General features: G+C 45.8%; 1 protein-coding gene across 2 annotated transcripts; it reads left to right on the forward strand.

Moving 5' to 3' along the window:
• The first annotated feature begins 3584 nt into the window (after positions 1 to 3584).
• ZYX (zyxin) lies at positions 3585 to 16483 on the forward strand. Of its 2 annotated transcripts, XM_062593982.1 has the most exons (10): positions 3585 to 3672; positions 7263 to 7523; positions 10115 to 10296; positions 11429 to 11521; positions 11819 to 12319; positions 12659 to 12800; positions 12884 to 13053; positions 13202 to 13380; positions 14221 to 14341; positions 14778 to 16483. In XM_062593982.1, exons 2-10 carry the CDS (start codon positions 7274 to 7276, stop codon positions 14886 to 14888), a joined length of 1749 nt encoding a protein of 582 aa, XP_062449966.1. In that variant the 5' UTR covers positions 3585 to 3672; positions 7263 to 7273; the 3' UTR covers positions 14889 to 16483. The 2 variants fall into 2 exon arrangements, with proteins under 2 accessions (XP_062449966.1, XP_062449974.1); XM_062593990.1 differs by lacking the exon at positions 11429 to 11521.
• The last annotated feature ends 1542 nt before the right edge of the window (positions 16484 to 18025 follow it).

An 18025-nucleotide genomic window follows, 5' to 3' on the forward strand; every position in this document is an offset into this window, starting at 1 on the left:
TTTGCCTCTACCTCTTGGCCTGAGGACCAGAGCAGATCCATCATATATTCTTTACACTTTCAGTAAGTCTAGATGAGGTATTTAGATATGATAATATAGCACAAGATGAGCGTATGAGTAGCAGCTTAGCATAAATCAATAAAATGCAGTTAAACTAAACAGAAGGTATATAATCAAAAAAATATCAATGATGCAACACAGATGTGAGACAGGACTTTTTGTTGGACAAAAGGATAGGAAAAATACCTGGACTGCTAAGTAGCATTACTAATTGTTAACTAATTTCAAACTGAGTTAAAGTGGCATTCTATAGCCATTGATATAGATTAAAATTATACAGATTCAGACATTTTATATTATTAACATAACCAAAGCATCCTCCCCAGCATCCATGTTGCTTTCCTCTGACCTTGAACCTATTATTAACACAGAGATTCCCGTCTGCAGCTATCCAAACCCTCTTGAAACTTAGTTGCTGAATCTAGGTAAGATTTTTTGCCCTTAAAATTTAATTCGCTATTAGTGTACTTGGAATTCTTCCTTTTGCATTCAAGGACTTATTTTTTCTATTCTTACATCTATTTTTTGTGGCCACCTAATCACTGTTAGCATATTCTTCATCTCAGTGCAGCACACACAATTGCCATATGAGTTCTGTATTGCATTTGTCTTTATTTACTCATTGTACTACATGACTGAACTGCCAGTTAAAATTCTTTATATTTGTTTACATGAAAAATTTCTCTCTTTGAGGTGTGTTCCTAGGACTCTTGGATTTTGTCAGCCTTGTTTTGATGGCTGACACTGGGGCTTGCTTCCTGCTACCAATCTCAAAGAAGTGCCCAGCTAGAACAGCATATTCTAAATCCCTCCAACATCTACTTTGTAGTGGGCTTTGTAGTCATACCATTCTATATCTATGGAGCAGATAGCATTCACACCATAATATAGTCCAAAATATTAGCTCATACTATCCATGGCATGGGGCAGCCAAAGTGATTCATCCAGAGATCTGCTGCTAATTCCAGAAATGACAGCCAAACACATGTCCTCTGGCACAAGCAGCTGAGTGTACCTGCTGATCCATCCCTGTACCCAGACAGCTAAGCTCCTACTCAGAACTCATAGTTTGCTTCAATTAATGAGTTTCACTGCAATGGAATATGTATCAAGGTGCTAACTTCAGTTCGCAGCAGAAAAATGTCCACCTTTCCAAGCAAGGAAGGAGTTGCATGAAGGAAGGTTATTAGCATAAGGGAGATTCTTATTTTGCTTCTAGAGTAATGAGAACTAACATAGGGAAGGTAGCTCTGCTTAATTTCCAATGACAAAAGCACAAACTTTAAATCAGGTGTCTGGCTAGCATGAAATCAAATTTAACATCTTTTGCTTGTATGTATTCTGATTTGAGAATCAGTGCTCATATGACAAGTTAATGCAAATGTCTAAGAGGTTGTGCTTTTCCTTTATCTTATTCCCATTTTGCTTGATCTGGTGCATGAGCAGATCCCTGTGGGAGCCATGAGGTCATGAAAGAATTTAGAGTGTAGTTACACAGTGCACTGGTTTCAGCAGCAAAGCTGACTCAGAAGTCTGTCCCACACCATCCTGCTTGCCCTCATTGCCTGTTTCTGCTGTTCATATTCATACTACAGTTTGCTGCCCTGTCAGTCTTTACATTAAAATTGTATGTGAGACTGAACAGCAAATCAGATAATTGAAATGATCCTAGTTAAAATGACTCTTTTCTTTTTTCATTTTCTTTTTAGAAAAAATATCCATACCACTGGATAAAAAGCATTTCTATTCAGCCAGCAATAAACATACACCATGTTGCACAAATTGAATGCACAAGCATCTGGATTTATGGAGAGGTGTCCAGAAAGAAGGGGGGGGATAATTTATTCATATTATCTCTTTTTAAATCTCAGCCTGAGACACTCTTTATTTTCTTTGAAGTCAAAAGTAACCCATGGAATAGCACTAGACTACTGTGAGGTCAAGCTGATGTGTGAGGTATGCTGTGATATTCCAGAGGATGGTGAGTGATTCTACAACAGCATCTTTTTCATTTTGCACTGATATCGTTCCCCTACAATTACAGCTAGCGAAGCAGTGAGCTCAGTGATATGCAATGCGATGGGTGGCATTTTCATATGGTATGTAAAAATAAAAATCTTCACAGAGGGCCCAATTTTTCTAACTATCAGCTGGTTAAATAAAATATCTCTTTGTACAAAGCCTGCTTGTAAAATTAAAGATTTATTTACCTTAAACCTTGTTGAACCTGTATTTTTATAATTCTCTCAAGTAGACTTTTGCAGTAGTGCACACTGGGAGTCTAACAGGTATGGCTTGCTCACCCATCTGCAAGTAAATTACCAGTACTGGAGGGTTTACGTACCTACGTTGGTAGGTAAATCTTAGAAATAGACAAACGCCAGATCTCCTGAACATTACCAAATAAAATATTTCTCCAGGGAATTTGCAACAATAGGGGTATTAACCCCAATATTAAGGCCAAATTCCAAAGTATAATGATTACACAAAGCACAGGAATTCTACCCTCTTTGATGCCCCTATTTCCTAATAGGCTGAGAAGCTAGGATAAGCAACCAAGGCTGGCCTTAGAAATCATATGCCCTGTTTTGCTGGGTCTAGCTCTCTTGGCTCTAAAGCAGGACTGAGATCCGAGCTAGCACTGGAAATCAAACCAAAGTGCAGCATAGGCAACCTGTGAAGAAGCTCAAGTGGCTAATCTTTAAAATAAATGAGTTCAGTCTTTTGCCTTGCAGTCAGTATGAGAAGAACAAGCAAATTTTTTGTGCTGTGGAGTTGTGGTTTGCTTTACTTTCTGCAGGATCGGGGGAGCGTGAGTCAGATGCTTTTGCAGCTGGTCCATGCGAGCAACAGACCAGCAGGAACCCTGACTCACCAGGGTTGCCAGTTTTCTTCCTGAACTCCAGCTCAGTGACTGGAAGTGAAGTCACGGGGTGGGGGTCGCTCTGGAGGTAGGGAAAAAGGGAGGAGCGCCGAGTTTGCGAGAGCCAGAGAAAGCGAGCCCGGGCCGGGCCGGGGCGCGGTGCGGATGGCCCGGACGGGACGGGAAGGGACGGGAGAGGCGTTGGGCGCAGGTCCGCGCTGCGAGGCCACAGTAAGGCGGCGAGAGTGGGGCGAGTGGGAAAACCCGAAGAAATACTTCTCTTTCGTGATTGCTGGCAGGAAGACAAGTAAAACCCCTTCCGTGTAAAACACAGCGGGGGGCACATGAGATACCAGCGCAGGGCTCCCACTGCTGCCTGCGCAAACCCCGTCCCCCTTTCGGTGCGCGCTCATTCCCCCGTTACCTCATTGCCACATTCCCTAACGAGTGAGCTCAGCTGTTCACACAGCCTCTCTCCTTATATGGTCAAACAACTTTGCCTGGGCGAGGCTTTTTTGCGAGTTGGTAGGAAGTGTTTGGGCTCAGCAGCTCCCCCATCCTTCTTTTCTTCGGGCTCTCTGGCAGCCAGGCCGAGGGCAGCCGGCCCTGCGGAGGGCAGAGGGAGCCAGGCGCCGACCCCCTGGAGCAGCGGTTGCGCACCCGAAGACGCGCACCCTCCGGCCGGGGTGACCTGTTGTCCTAGGGGTGGCATTTCCCCTTCGCGCTCCCTCGCAGCCCCGTCCCCAAAGGTGAGTCTCTTCTTTTTGCTTAGAGAAAAGCCTTTGTTTGCAATCGTGCCTTCAAGCCCGGAATGCACTTGCGGTGAGCGTGGGGGAGATGCTGACTTCCTGACACTCCCACTGGGGCTCGGAGGCTGCCTCTCCTGCCGGCATAGTTGCCTGCCTTGTACAAAGTCGCTTGGTGACTTTAGCATGATCTGTGGTCGTACCCTCCGTTCCTCCCAGTTTTTTCCCTCTCTCTTCTGCAGAGAGCTGCTCAGCTTTGAGGGGTTTACGTGTGCGTGGTGAGTTTTCTTCCCTCCCGGTGAAACTGAGTTAGTTAAACATTTTTGTAGAGCTCTAGCATTGAGGAAGAGGGAGGGGGTGTTGCCTGGTTTTAGTCGGGACAATCCCTCTTTTGTGTGCCTATGGATCAGTGAGACACCTATGGAGCCTTTTTCCAGATGTGCTTAAGAGGAAGAAATCTGGGAGCCTTTGTGCATGAAATTTGTTTTAACTTATAAGTTTCTTTCTCTCTGGGAGCACCTTGAGAAGGTGAAGAAGGAAATGCTTGCAAATTCCCGGAACTTCCTAGCATTTTAAATATGTTTGCATAGCTTTGGGGTTACCTGCCTTCCCTGTACAGAGGGAGCCCAGGGAGGAGGCAAGCCCAGGATAGCTGCAAAAGCTTGGAGCTTGAATGTCCCCCACCCCCTCCCAGTTTTGTTCAGGCTGTATCAGCTATGCAAGCTATAAGGTAGGACTTTGCTCTCTTTGAAGCTCTGTAACTTGTGGTCAGGCTGAGAGAACTTTCCAGAATTAGCCTGTATGAGACAGTGAAAATAAATGTAACTCAAATGCCTGGCTGGAAAACAACACTCAGCACTCTCTCTCCTTGTGTTTCTTCTCCTTTCCCTACCCTAGGGAAGGAGCTGAGCTTTTGGAATTGAATCTTGGGGCAGGAAAAGTGAAGTTGCCTGGGTGTACAACAGGTGGCCAACGCATTGGGGACCTTTTAAGTGGTGACCCTACTTGGCTGAGGAAGGTGGTGCTTGATTCTGCCCTGGTTCATCTCTGCTCTCTGCTAGAGAGAATTAGTGCATCAAGCAGTTGGGTATTCTCACTGCATTCTTCACTTCTCTTCATAGCTCCACTTGAGTCATCTAAATGCCATTGCAGCAAAAAGAAATCTCTCCCCTCAGGGAAAGTGTGAGGAGGTGGATTTGAGGTTAGGTTTGCCTGTGTTACACTCCTCTACTATGTTTTACAAACAGTGCCACAAGACTCATGTAAAATGTGATTTCCTGGCAAGGCTTAGATGGTATTGGCAGTGGGGGAAAGCTCAGCAAGGCCAGCCTTCATCAGCCTGTCTGGTCTGTGCGGGGGTGGACAGACAAACTGAAGTGAGGATGAGCAGGGGCAGCTGCTGGATGGAGACAGCTCTGAGCAGAAAGGCCGTTAAGCCTGACAGCATACAGAGAAATGAGTTGCTTTGGGGTCAGGGAGATAGCAGCTGCTGGTAGTAAAGACAGCACTTTTTTTGTGAAGCAGCTGATGTCCCCAGATTGTCTTTGCATTAACTGACACCTGTATACATTGTGATCAGAAGTGACGGTTGCTGTGATGTTCCGATCACAGGCAGGCAAGAACATAAGACAGCTAGTTCCACTAGAACTGCTAAGTGGTTCATTACTGCACAGTGGAAGAGGATAACACAAGATAGAGTAAGTGCCTCCATCAGTTGGAGTCTCTGAAGAAATGCTGAAGGTCTTCTTGAGAGGGAGAACAACTCTAGCTTGCATGGAAGCTGCAGGCTTGAGGGAGGGAGTCTGTGCCTTCTGATGTGCATGTCTGATCCCCTGGCACTGAGGGATCGGGGACAGAGCTAATTACCCTTCTGCCTTGGCTCCTGTTCCATGCTGGGTCATGCAGGGTATGCTGAGCACTGATCTTTGGCTGCTGCTTTCTATTACAATCTCTCATACTCTGAGTAGCGCAGCACAATTTGTCAAGCTGCATTTAACTCACCAGCCCTGCCCAGAGGAAACAAAAAATGCAGCATCGTGGATTTAACATTAGTTTGTCTTCACACACTTGCAATCTGGAGTACTTGTTACAGGTAGCTACATACTTGGAAATGAGCATGCAGGTCTCAGCAGCAATGGGTGAATTAGCAGTGGGCAGTTCTTTGTAGTGCCAAGGCTGTCCTAGCAGCTGTTATTCTCTGTGTGAGAGAGGCTGGCATTGCAGAAGGATACAGATTCAAACATGCCAACTCAAAATACTGGCACAGAGCTCCCATGCTGGCGGAAGCACTATTGTGCCTGGATGTTAGGAAGGCTATAGGCATGCTGGAGGTTACAACAAAGCATTTGGCTTCATGGAGATTTTTAGTGCAGATGAGATTTCTGCTCTGGATTCCAGGATGTAGGAATCCTAGAAACGTTGTTCTTGTCATGAGACCTGTGGCTTCTGCAGTGGCCAGCTTGTTGGGGCTGCCCACTGGCTATTCGAGTTTGGTGGTAGAAAGGAGGGGGAGTTTACATGCCTGCATGTAGTGAGTGGAGTACTTAACACCCTTCCACACCCTCACACACACTCAGCTGAGTTATTCTTGCATCCTACAGGCTGTCCTTGCACACAGCTGGACTGTGGCTGCATCGCTTACAGTTCTGCTGTGCCTGAACTGAGCGCTCTCTGCAGTAACGCTCGCTGAACAGATTGCAAAGCAAAAGGGAGTGATCTGAAGGCGCTGTGTGCACAGCAGAGGCTGCTGAGGGGATGACTCCAGAAGTGTTGGCCAGACATCTAAGAATTGCTTCCTGGTAGAGTCGGAGCACGTGGCTGGCTCAGCCAGTGAGGAGCAGAGGGAGCCTCTGTCACTGACTCTAGTGACAGGAAGGAGAGCAAGGCACTGGGACTAGCAAGATAGCAGAAGGCTGTGCCAGGGAGTGTGACAACACCAGGAAGCCCTATAGCCTACCTTCCATCCTGCTTCTGTCACAGCTGCCTGTGCTTCCCCAGCATGCAAGGGGCTCAAGGTAAAGGGCTGAGATGGAGGAGGCAGGTGCCATGTCATGGTTGGAAGAGTTGAGGAAGATGTTACCAGAGGTGTCACAGATGAGGTCAGGAGGAAATAGGTGACACAGTCAGGTGGGTGGGGGAGTAGAGTGAGCCTTGAGACAGTGTGTGCGAGGGTGCCCTTCTTAAGGTGTGTGGAGCTAGGTGTACAACTCAGGCTGGCTCAGCAGGATGACTGACTTGCTGGTGACAAGCTTCATTCTGCATATGCATGGGGATTTCTCATTCAGCAAAGTGCTTGGTTTTCTCTATGACTGTGTGTATCTGGCAAGGACTTCTCTGTGGTCAGTGCTATATTGAGTAGAGATAGTAAGATGTTCTGGTTCAGTTTGAGTTATCTGTAGTTTCTGTTCTCCCCCCCCTCTCCCCTTTCTTTTTCCTCCTGTGCTGATCCTGAGGTACTGTTCTGCTTAGGCCCCTTACTCTTTGCCCTGATATAAACTTCTTTATCCCTCTGTTTCACATATTCCTGTGTATTAATTTCCACTCTGTCCTGAGGATGACTTCATATCTGTTTCTTTTCTCATTTCTTGCACCAGGTGCTGAGAAGATGACCTCCTCAGGTGCCCCAGGGACCCGCATGACATCCACAGTCAGTATCAACATTTCTACCCCATCCTTCTACAACCCACAGAAGAAGTTTGCACCTGTGGTTGCCCCAAAACCCAAGGTAAACCCCTTCAAGACTGGGAGCGTATCAGAGTCATCGTTGCCACAGCCTCCTGGAGCTGGTGCCCAGCGTGCTCAGATAGGGAAGGTGGGGGAGATTCCATCAGCTGCTACATCCATGCTGGCAGAAGGTAGGTGAGATCTGGAATGACAGGTGTGAATGTGTTTCAAAATATGCGATCTGTAACTAGGCTAAACATGAAAATAGGGGCATAACTGCTATAAATGAAGGATAGTTTTCCTGTAGATGCTAGCAGAGTCCAGAGATAAAAGGATTGCGAAGTGAACAAAATAATTCCATCCTCTTTCGTCTCAAAATACATTACGTCTCCATTAGGGAAGGAGTGGGGAAGATGATCCTGTATTGCACTGGTGTTTTAATAAGGCTGGAGGAATTAAATGGGTATTTAGTGGTATTACTAAGTGTACAATTGTGTAACTGCAGTCAGATTCTGGCCAGCATATCTACGAGCAAATATGTTGCAGGGAAGTTGTTCCCTGGTGGTGATGAATCACACTGTTCCTTTCTTGTTGATTCATCTCAACACAAGTTGTTTGTCTCTGACTGTGGAGATCCTTTTCTGCGCTTGCCATCTTCTCTGCTGGAGGTGGGGAAGAAGTAATTGCATGAAAAGAGGGTTGAAGCTTTCATAAACAGGAAGTGAGACTTAGTGTTTGCATGGCTGAGTTTTATATTTTTTGCTAGCAGTTTGGGTTGGGTGTGTTTTCCTGTGTAGCGGGACTTCTTGCTTTTTTGCTTTTTTTCTTTTTTTTTCTTTTTTTTTTTTAAAAAAAAAAAAAAGCTCTTCCTCTTTGTGACCTCTGAAGAGCAGAAGAGCAGAAGGGTCCTGGTGGCATAGCCACCTGGTTGGAATGGGTCAGTGTGGGGCCACTGGAAATCTCAGTAGGGACCTATTGCTCGTGCTTAATGCTGCATGTTACCTCTGGACGCTGTCAGCAAGCATGTCAGCCAGGACAGATATATTCGGATAATGGAACTGCTGTATTAAATGTCTTCTCTTTCATTGTCTAGTGTAGACCATGCAACACTAATGTTTTTCAGGTTAGTGAGTTAAGTTAGCAGGCAGCTGATGTGGTATTAGAAAGGCTGGTCCTGCACTCAGAGGTGGCAAACAATTATGCCATTATTTCCATTGCACAAGTCACCTGGGCATTTCTAGGAGACAGAGGCCTCAACCCACTGAGGCCCAAGTGCCAACTTGGGTAACCTTTCTATTTTGTGCTTTTGGCTAGAATCTTACATCTGTAATCCAAGGTCACATCTTAGGTTTTATGTAGGATAATGTAAAGCCATAGTAATTGGTCTCTCTGTATTGAATGGCAGAGTTAATATCACTGTATGAATGCCATGTTTAATACTGATCATTCTATAAATTTGGTACACTAACTTTATGAGAAGCTTTTGTGAATGTGAATAATTCATGAAACAGGCTTTTAGCACATCTGTTTGAAACTATGTCAGCAGATTAGGGTTTCATTTCTGCAGATTTATTTTAAATAGACCAAAAAACCAAAAATATACAAACTTGATCTAAAACTGTAGTTTCAAATGAGGAATACTAGCCTTATTTACATTTTTTCCCTCATAAACAGAAATTAGGTGAAACAAAAAGAAGTGCTGTATACTAGTGCAGTTTATGCATTCCACTGGCTAATAAGATTTAAGCTTTCATTTTCTGAAACAGGCAATATCCTCTCCCTCAGGCTACAGATGAGAAGTCCTGTTGAAATCTGTGGTCAACAAGTGGTTATAAAAATGAGACAATCTGATGTCTGCTGTCAGGAGGCTTATATGGAGCATTAATAGTGCTGAACTCTTACCATTCTGCTGCTCGGGGTTAGCTGGGAAGAGTAGTGTTCCCATGTATCTAGGAGAAGGAATATAGGAGTTACCTGCTTGTCTTCACCGTTCTTTGCTGCTTGGATGATAAGAGAACACATTCCTCACATATGAATCCTCTTCCCTTCACCATATATGAATTTGACTGTGTTGTGGAAAGCTAATACAAATAGCTGGAAGCAACAGAGGTTCTTTTCTATAGGAGGCAGAGGCACTCTGATGCTTTTCAGACTGCTTGAAAGGAGTCCGAAAATTTTTCTCATGTCCTAATCTGTACCAGGCATATGGACATTTTAGTCTCCAAAAGGAAAGCTGCTTTCATCTGCTAGAAGAATGAAGTGGCTTCAAAGATCTCCTATATGCAGGAGGGGCAGTTGATGTGATTTGTTTGGGTCCTTCCCCACCCCACCCCACCCCCATTTGTTCCTTGCAGTGCTTAGTAGCCAGCTGCAAAGTACCAGATTGTTTCTCCATAACAATATAGGCTCTTCTGGCCCTTGTATTGTCAGCTGTCATTCCTTCAAGTGCTGCTATGGATTCAGCAATCTGAGGCACTCACTTGTGAGAAGCACATGGCTAAGGACCAAAGGATGAGAGGAGGAGTAGGGAAGGGCACATTAAGGCATATATCCCAAATAAAGAATGTATACAATGCTGACTGGTTCTAGTGACTAACTGCAACAGCTGTTTCAGAAAGCTTGTGTGATGGCATATAGCTTGGACAAGGTGAAATCCAGGCTATAGAGTTCGGTTCTTTATGGGTACTGAGGACCCCTTGCTGTAATACTTCCAGTAATTCTTTTGAGACTGACTCAGTAAGAAGTTATTCAAACCTGCTTTTATTCTCATTTTTCCCTATAGAGCTACCACTGCCACCTCCTCCCCCTCCAGGAGATGAGGCAAGTCTTTCCTCAAACACTGCATTTCCCCCACCTCCACCACCCTTTGAGGAGCCTTTTCCCCCAGCCCCAGAAGACATTTTTCCTTCTCCTCCTCCACCAATGTTTGATGAAGGGCCTATGAGCAAGGTAGCAGCCCCACAGGTGAGTGATGTCTGGGGAAGTGTAATTACTTGTGATGCTCTGGATGTGTAAGTTGGAACAGTTGCTCAATAGTCTCTAAACTCAGCTGCAGGAAGCATGAGATCTGGGAAGGTGCTACCAGTTTACTCACCCTCTCATGGTCTGCGATGTCCTTTTCTGTAGGATGCTGTGGAGTAAGCTGTGGAAGTTCAGCAAAGACAGATGTGAAGTTCTGTGTCTGGGATGGAACTGTCCTGTGTATCAGTAGAGGCTGGGGTCAGCTGGCCAGGGACCAGCTTTGTAGATAAGGCCTAGTGAACCAGAAGTTGAACGTGAGCCAGAAATCCATCCTTGTGGCACTGCAGGCCAATGAGAGGCTAGGCTACATTAGCAAAAGTATAGTCAGCAGAGCAAGGAATGTGATTATTTCCCCCCTCTTCCTCACTAGTGAGGCTGCATCTGGAAGATTGTTTCTAGGTGAGTGTCTCTTTATAATACCCACAGAGGAATATTGAACTAGAAGCAGTCCAGCAAAGGATGATAGAGATCTTTGGGGGGCTGGAGCATGATATGTGGGAGCTGGATTTGCTCAGCCTGCAGAAGAGAAGGTTGAGGTAGGATCTAATTGCAGCCTTTAATACCTAAAAGAGGGTTAAGAGAAGACAGAGGCATATCCTTACCGAGGCATAGCAGAACAAGAGACAATGAACACAAGTTGCAGTATGGGAAATTCCTGATGGACAGAAGAAGAGCCTGTTCTTTCTAAGGGCAGTTCACATGACACAGGTGCCAAGAGAGGCTGCGGAATCTGCATCCTTGGAGATGCTAGGAAAACACCTGGACTAGGCCCTGAGTAACATGACCTAGATTTGAAAAGTTAACCCTACCGTGATCAGGGGAATACAGATCTCTAGGGAAATATAGATCTCCATATAAATCTTTCTATGAGCCTCTTCAGACTGTACATTCCCTGCTACTTGTAGGCTCTGGTGATTATGCTTGTTCATTCTTGCCCATTTGATATCTGCTGAAGGCCAGGAGATCTGTACCACAGCGCCAGAAGTCAAAAGCTGTTGTTGCAGGGGTACACTTGGGTCTCTGGCTGTGCCTGTAATATGCTCTGCTCCCTCTTTCCTCATGGATGGTGGTATAGGTACGTGGCAAGATGAGCAGCATTGATCTTGAGATTGACTCACTGTCCTTAATGTTGGATGACATGGAGAAGAATGACCCCTTCAAATCCCGGGTGAGCTGCTCTCCAGAGTGTGTTGCAGGTTGAAGGAGAGATGATTGGTTTGCTGAACAGAGGTAGTGGACAAGGTTCTACTGCAGATTCAAATGTCTAGATAAATCATAATGAGAAGCCTACCTGAAGGACTGGAAAGCCTAGATCTTGCAACTTGTCAGAACTGCTAAATAAGTAGCAGTGTGGGAGCTCTTATCATGGGTCTGGGATAATTACTGACTTACTGCTGTAGAGGGCTTGTTTTGTCTTCCTCCTTGTCGATGACTGCCTGTTTCTTTGTGGTTATTCCATTTACAGGTGTCTCCAGGATCCATGGGTTCTCTGGAGAAACAGTCTGCCCCAAAAGGCCACGTGGAAACTCCATCTGCACCCAAAGATCCTCCTCATTCCTTTCCCTTCAAGTTCACTCCAAAGCCAAGTGGAAACTTATCTTCCAAGTCCCTCGGAGTAGATGCAGTCCCTGCCACAGCCCCTTGGGCAGCCCCACAGCAGCACAGAGAGCCCCTGGCACCAGTCTCTCCACCCCCCTCTCTTCCTCCTCCGCAGCCTACCCCTAAGTACACCCCACCTCCTGTTGCTGGCTCTCCTAAGCCTGGGTCCAAACCAGGTGCCAGCATTCCCATAGCTCTCCCAAACTCTACAAGATACCCTACCTCCTTTCAGACTCAGTTCACAGCCCCTCCACCTACAGGTCCTTCCTCACAGCCTCCCAGTTTCAACTATGCCCAGCAGTGGGAAAGACCCCAAGTGCAGGAGAAACCACGTCCTGCAGAACAGCCTGCTGCTGCAAAAAACATGGTAAGGGGCAGAGCCATTGGACTAGCATCTTTGGATAAGCACAGTGTCACTGGGGGTGAGGTTAGAAGAGAAGGATGGAGGGTCTGTTGCTGGCTAGGGGGAGTTGTTCTCCATCTGAAAGATGGCACTTTTCATTAGCTTTTTGAGAGGTGGAACTAGGCACAGTGGTGGAAGAGGACATAGCTTTATATGAAGGTGGAAAGAAACAGGCATAGTGGATGGCAGATTGTTGGAGAGGGAGGAGGTGTAAAGGAGAGAGAAATAGGTTTACTAGGAAAAGGGTAGGAGGGGGCCTGTTCATATGTATCCTTTGGGATTGAATGCCTCTTCTTTCTGTAGCATAAACCCATAGGCTCCAATGCAGATCCCCCTAGGGGAAATTCTTCTCTGACCATGAAAGAGGTAGAAGAACTGGAGATGTTGACTCAGAAACTAATGAAGGATATGGAGCAGCCACCTCCTGCAGAAGCCACTATTTCTGGTGCGTTCCCTCAGTAGACAGCAGCAGGACCAAGACTATGGTGGGTTTTCCTATCTCTTATCCCTCTCTCCTTCCACTGGCAGAGCTCTGTGGTTTCTGCCAGAAGCCCCTATCACGAACCCAGCCAGCTGTGAGAGCCCTGGACTGCCTTTTCCATGTGGAGTGTTTCACCTGCTTCAAATGTGAGAAGCAGCTGCAGGGGCAACAGTTCTACAATGTGGATGAGAAGCCCTTTTGCGAGGACTGCTATGCTGTGAGTAACTAGCATGGGGGTTGTTGGAGAGCTAAGCTCACTGTGGCTGATCTCTTTTGTCTTCCTTTCCACCTTTCACTTGTCTGTGGTGTGGTATTCTGGAGGTGGGAGAGTGTACTAATGTCTTGCTTGTTTCCTTTGGGCCCAGGGGACCTTGGAAAAGTGCAGTGTCTGCAAACAGACCATTACAGACCGTATGCTGAAAGCCACCGGTAATTCCTACCATCCTCAGTGTTTCACGTGTGTGATGTGCCACATTCCTCTTGAAGGGGCCTCCTTTATTGTGGACCAGGCCAACCAGCCTCATTGTGTGGATGACTACCACAGGTATGGAGAGAACTCACGCGTGAGGTGTTTAAAGAGGGTTTATTTTCTCAGACTTGTTTAATTTTGCTGCAGAAATAGCTGACTTGGGCTGGGTTGTCCCTGTGATTCGTTGGACATCAAGTTGAAAATGAGTGAGCACTGTGCCCTGTAGCAATGAAAGTTTTACTAATACAGCCCTGTATATGGTTAGTCTTCAGAGTGAGGAAAGTGATTATTGCCCTCTAGTTAGCACTAGTGAGGCTGTGTCTGGAAGGCTATTCCCAAATGAAGCTCTACAGTTCAGGTGAGATGTTGATGACCTGCAGGTATTCTAGCAAAGGGCTGCAGTGATCATGGGGACTGAAGCACCTGATGTGTGAGGAGAGGTTTAAGGAGATGGGTTTTTTCAGCCTGCAGAAGAGGACACTGAAGTGAGGCTCTTAATTGTTGTCTTCAGCCGCTGAGTAGTGGAATGGTAAAGAAGATGGAGCCAGACTCCTTCATAGGAGGGCAAGAGACAACAGACACAAGTTGCAAAGGAAATTTTTACTGGACATAAATAAAAACTTCTCCCTGCTGAAGGTCATTCAGCACTGGTGCAAGTGCCAGGAGACTGGGGAATCTGCAGCCTTGGGCATGTTCAGAAATCACCTGGGCAAGGCTCTGAGCAACCTGATCTAGCTCTGAAGTTAGCCCTATTGTGGGCAGGGGGTTGGACTAGAGACATATGGAGAGTTTTTTTTTTCCATTTAAATCTTTGATTTATTATTCTGCTGCTGGTGGTCCTTTTGTATCAGGGTGAGAAACCTGCGTTGAATGCCATCATGGTGATCATGGTCTCTGCATTTGTGTGTGTTGCAGGAAATATGCTCCACGCTGCTCAGTCTGTAGCGAGCCTATCATGCCAGAGCCTGGAAAGGATGAGACAGTGCGTGTGGTAGCACTGGAGAAAAATTTCCACATGAAATGTTACAAGTGCGAGGTAACCCTGGCCCCACTTCTCCTATATCTCTCATCCCTCTCATCCCCCCATCCCCAGCTTCACCAACTGGACACCTTTGATCTTGTCTACCCTGAGTCAGGTCCCTTTTACCTAGGAACATTTTGAAGCAGGTTCAGAAAAGGATTAAACATTTGCATACCTCAGGTCCATAAACAGAGGCTAGAAACCTGCATAGTCTTTAACATCCCTAACATAACAGTTGTTTATGCAGGGGGGGCATGAAGGGAATGGATCACAAAAGGGGCTGTACTCATGTGCTCTCTCATAATAGCATCTTTCATTAGCACTGTCAGAGAAACCTGAGCTATGTGGGGCATTAGCCTGGCCTGATAGGGCATTCTTACATCCATGACCACATTCACACTACTGTTGCCTATCATTGAGTTCTGTGTGTTTCTTTCTCTTCCCCCTTTAGGACTGTGGGAGGCCCTTGTCCATCGAGGCAGATGAGAATGGCTGCTTTCCACTGGATGGGCATGTACTGTGTATGAAATGTCACACCGCTCGTGCCAAAACAGCACGCTGAGGAGCTTGGAGTGGGTGTACCCATTAGACCCCTGCACCCAATACTCTTCCCCTCCCCACCACTGTCCTGTTCCTCTGCCTGGCAAGGCAGATCCTACCTTATGGAGGTACCTTTCCTCATGTAGGATTCACCAATCCTAGACTTCACTCTGCACACCTGCCAAGGAAGCACCCTTTTTCCAGTCACCACATCCTTGGCCTCAGTGTATTCAAAGCTGGGGACTGAGTGAGGTGGACAAGAGACCTCTGTTCCTTTAACACTCTTGGAGCAAGAGCTCTTGCTCCGAGACCAGATCTCTACCACCACCTGGTGGAAGTAGAGAGAATGGCAGGTGCTGGGCAGGGCTGGGCATTCTTGTACTCCGTGGAGCCAAGACTGGTTATTTGACATTAGCACTGCTAATGTCTCAGCACTGCTTCTGTCTTTGCTTTTCTTTTTCTTCTACCACCTCATTAGCAGGATGCCTTTTCTTGATTTTTTTTTTTTTTTTTTTTTTTGGTCTTTTCTGTTGGAGGCAGGGCATACTGGGAATCTCTGTTCTAGTTGCTGGAAAAAGCTAACCTCCAGTAGGTTTTCTATTTTTTCTCCAGAAGTGAATTATTTCCCAGTGTGGTTTTCTGGACAGCCAGGGTGAGCACCAGAGTAGAAAACCAGTCCAAAGAATGTATGTGTTTACAAATAAAGACTGTCAAAAGAGCTGGCAGCACATGGTAAGGAGATGCCTAATATATGGATGAAAAATCAGCAGACTGAAGAATGCCTCCTCTTCCCAATGTGGGCGTACTTTCACTGCTGTCAATGAAAGCTTCAGTATAGCAACATGCTTGTCTGGCTCTACTTTTTACTGTATGGAGCCCCACTTCCTGGGTTAGAACCTCTCAAACTGAACAAGTTTCTGGATGAATATACTGTCCAATCACTGTGTGCATTTAATAAAATGTGGGTGTGGTAGGGGTTGTTTTTTTCATTAATGTGACTTTATTCTATATTCGTACAACTGCCCATGAGAACTGTTAGTTTAGGCAGTAGAGAATTTATAGTTGCTATTTTACCCAGCCTCCAGGGGTATTATGAATCAGAAAATAGCTTTTCTGTCTACATCTCTTGGTCTTCTTTGCAAGTTGTTTAGTTTCCTCCTTAACTTCCTGTGCCTGGAGAGTAGCTTTCCTCAATTAAATAAATGGAAGACTACATGTCAGTACAGCAAGACCGTCGTCTGCTTGGTGCGTCACTGGGAGACGAGTTATTACAATCCATTTGCACCAGACTGGAACCAAGTAATCAGGAGTACTGATTTTTGCTTGCTTTGCCTTAACTATTGCTACTCAGACAGAAAGTTTGTGCTTGATATTTACTCAGTCTTATGTTTTAAGCATGTTACTGTCTCCATAACTGCATGTGAAATTCATTTTTTGGAGTGTAGGAGCATTGAAGCTTACCAAACAGACATTACTGTGCCCTACTCTTGTTCTCTTGCCATTTTTTTTTTTTTGAGCAGTCTTTAATGATGCTGCAAATTTATCCAGTAAATGCCTGGAAATTCCCTATAGGATGAGCGAACAATAAACAGATTTGTGTATTTGCTTTCATTTTAATTTATTCTCTGAATTCTTGTTGTTACCTAAAATGGTTGATATTAGGTTATGTGATTAGAGGCCGGTATCTAGAGCCACAAAGGTGCAGTGAAAGACACTAACAATTGGGAGGAGAAGCATCCTGACCCACCTCCCAGCTTTATTGCAGGAGTACTGTCAGCTCCCTTACTTGCCTGCAAATCCCATTAAGCTCAGTTAGTGGGAGAGGCTCACCTTGCAGACTGAGGGGGAGTTACTGCTCACATGGGTATGAAACTGCTTATGAGATGTAGGAAAAGCCATGTACTGGAGTGGCCATAAGTCTGGGGACAGATGTTGGGAACACCAGACAGTCTGAGTCAACTGCTGGAAAGGCCAGGAGATCCAAGTTACATTGGGGTCTGAAGTTTGGCTACTGGTAAGGTCACTAGTCTGGACCAGCTACCAGGAAGACTCTGTGTGTGTGTGTGTGTGTGCAAGCAGCATCTGGGAGTCCAGGGAATTATGGGGCCAGTACTGGGTAGAATGAATGATTAAGACCAGTTACTGGATGCCTCCATAGTGTGTGTGCGTATATGCATGCATGAGGGGGTCTGAGTACCAGCTGCTTGAGTGGGGTTGTAGGCCTCAAGGGTTTATATGTCCAGATGCTAGCAATTGGGTAGACCAGGGGATCTGGGTGCCAGCCACTGGATAGACTTGAGTGTCTAGATACTCAGAGGGACACATATTGTATATATTTTCCACCAACAGGCCTTCATCCTGATCAGCTAGAGAAAGGAATAGATTACAGATTATTTGTGCTCTCTGTATTTGCATGAGTGCTGCATCTTCTATGTGGCCAGCTGTGTGTGTGTGCATATACATCTGTGTATATGAATATATGAGTGTGTGCATATGTGCCCATTGGGAATACATGCTCAGACTTGCTACTGGCTGGACCTGAGGGCATGGAGCTGGGCAGGTTCAACTCTATCAGCTATGGATTTAGCAGCTCGTAACAGTCAAAAGTTGGAAGGGACCTCTGATGACCTACCAGCCCAACACCCCTTCTCAGCAGGTGCAGTCAGAATTCAGTATCTCCAAGGACAGAATCACCACAACATCACCAGGCAGTGTTCAAACAGCCTCATAGTAAAGTTTTTTTTCTTAAGTTCAAATGGAATTTCTTGCATTTCAGTGTGGACCCACTGATTCTTTTCCTTTCATGGGATACCACTGAGAAGAGTCAGCCTCTGTCTTCTTCACTCCCTCCCATCAGGTGTTTGTACACAGTGGTAAGACACACACACACAGCCTTCTCTTCTCAATCCTAGAATATACCTGCCTCTCCTTGTATGGCAGATGTTCCAGTCCCTTAATCATCTTAGTGGCCTTTTGCTTGGCTCACTCCAGTGAGTGCATGTCTCCCTTATACTGGGGAGCCCAGAACTGGGAACAGCATTCCAGGTGCTGTGTCTCACCAGTGCTGAACAGAGGGGAAGAATCATGTTCTTAGGCCTGCTGGAGATGATTTTTGTAAGGCAGCTCAGGATACTGTTGGCCTTCTTTGCTTCAAGGGCC

The sequence above is a fragment of the Rhea pennata genome, chromosome 1 (genome assembly GCF_028389875.1).
Source record: "Rhea pennata isolate bPtePen1 chromosome 1, bPtePen1.pri, whole genome shotgun sequence".
Lineage (NCBI taxonomy): Eukaryota > Metazoa > Chordata > Aves > Rheiformes > Rheidae > Rhea > Rhea pennata.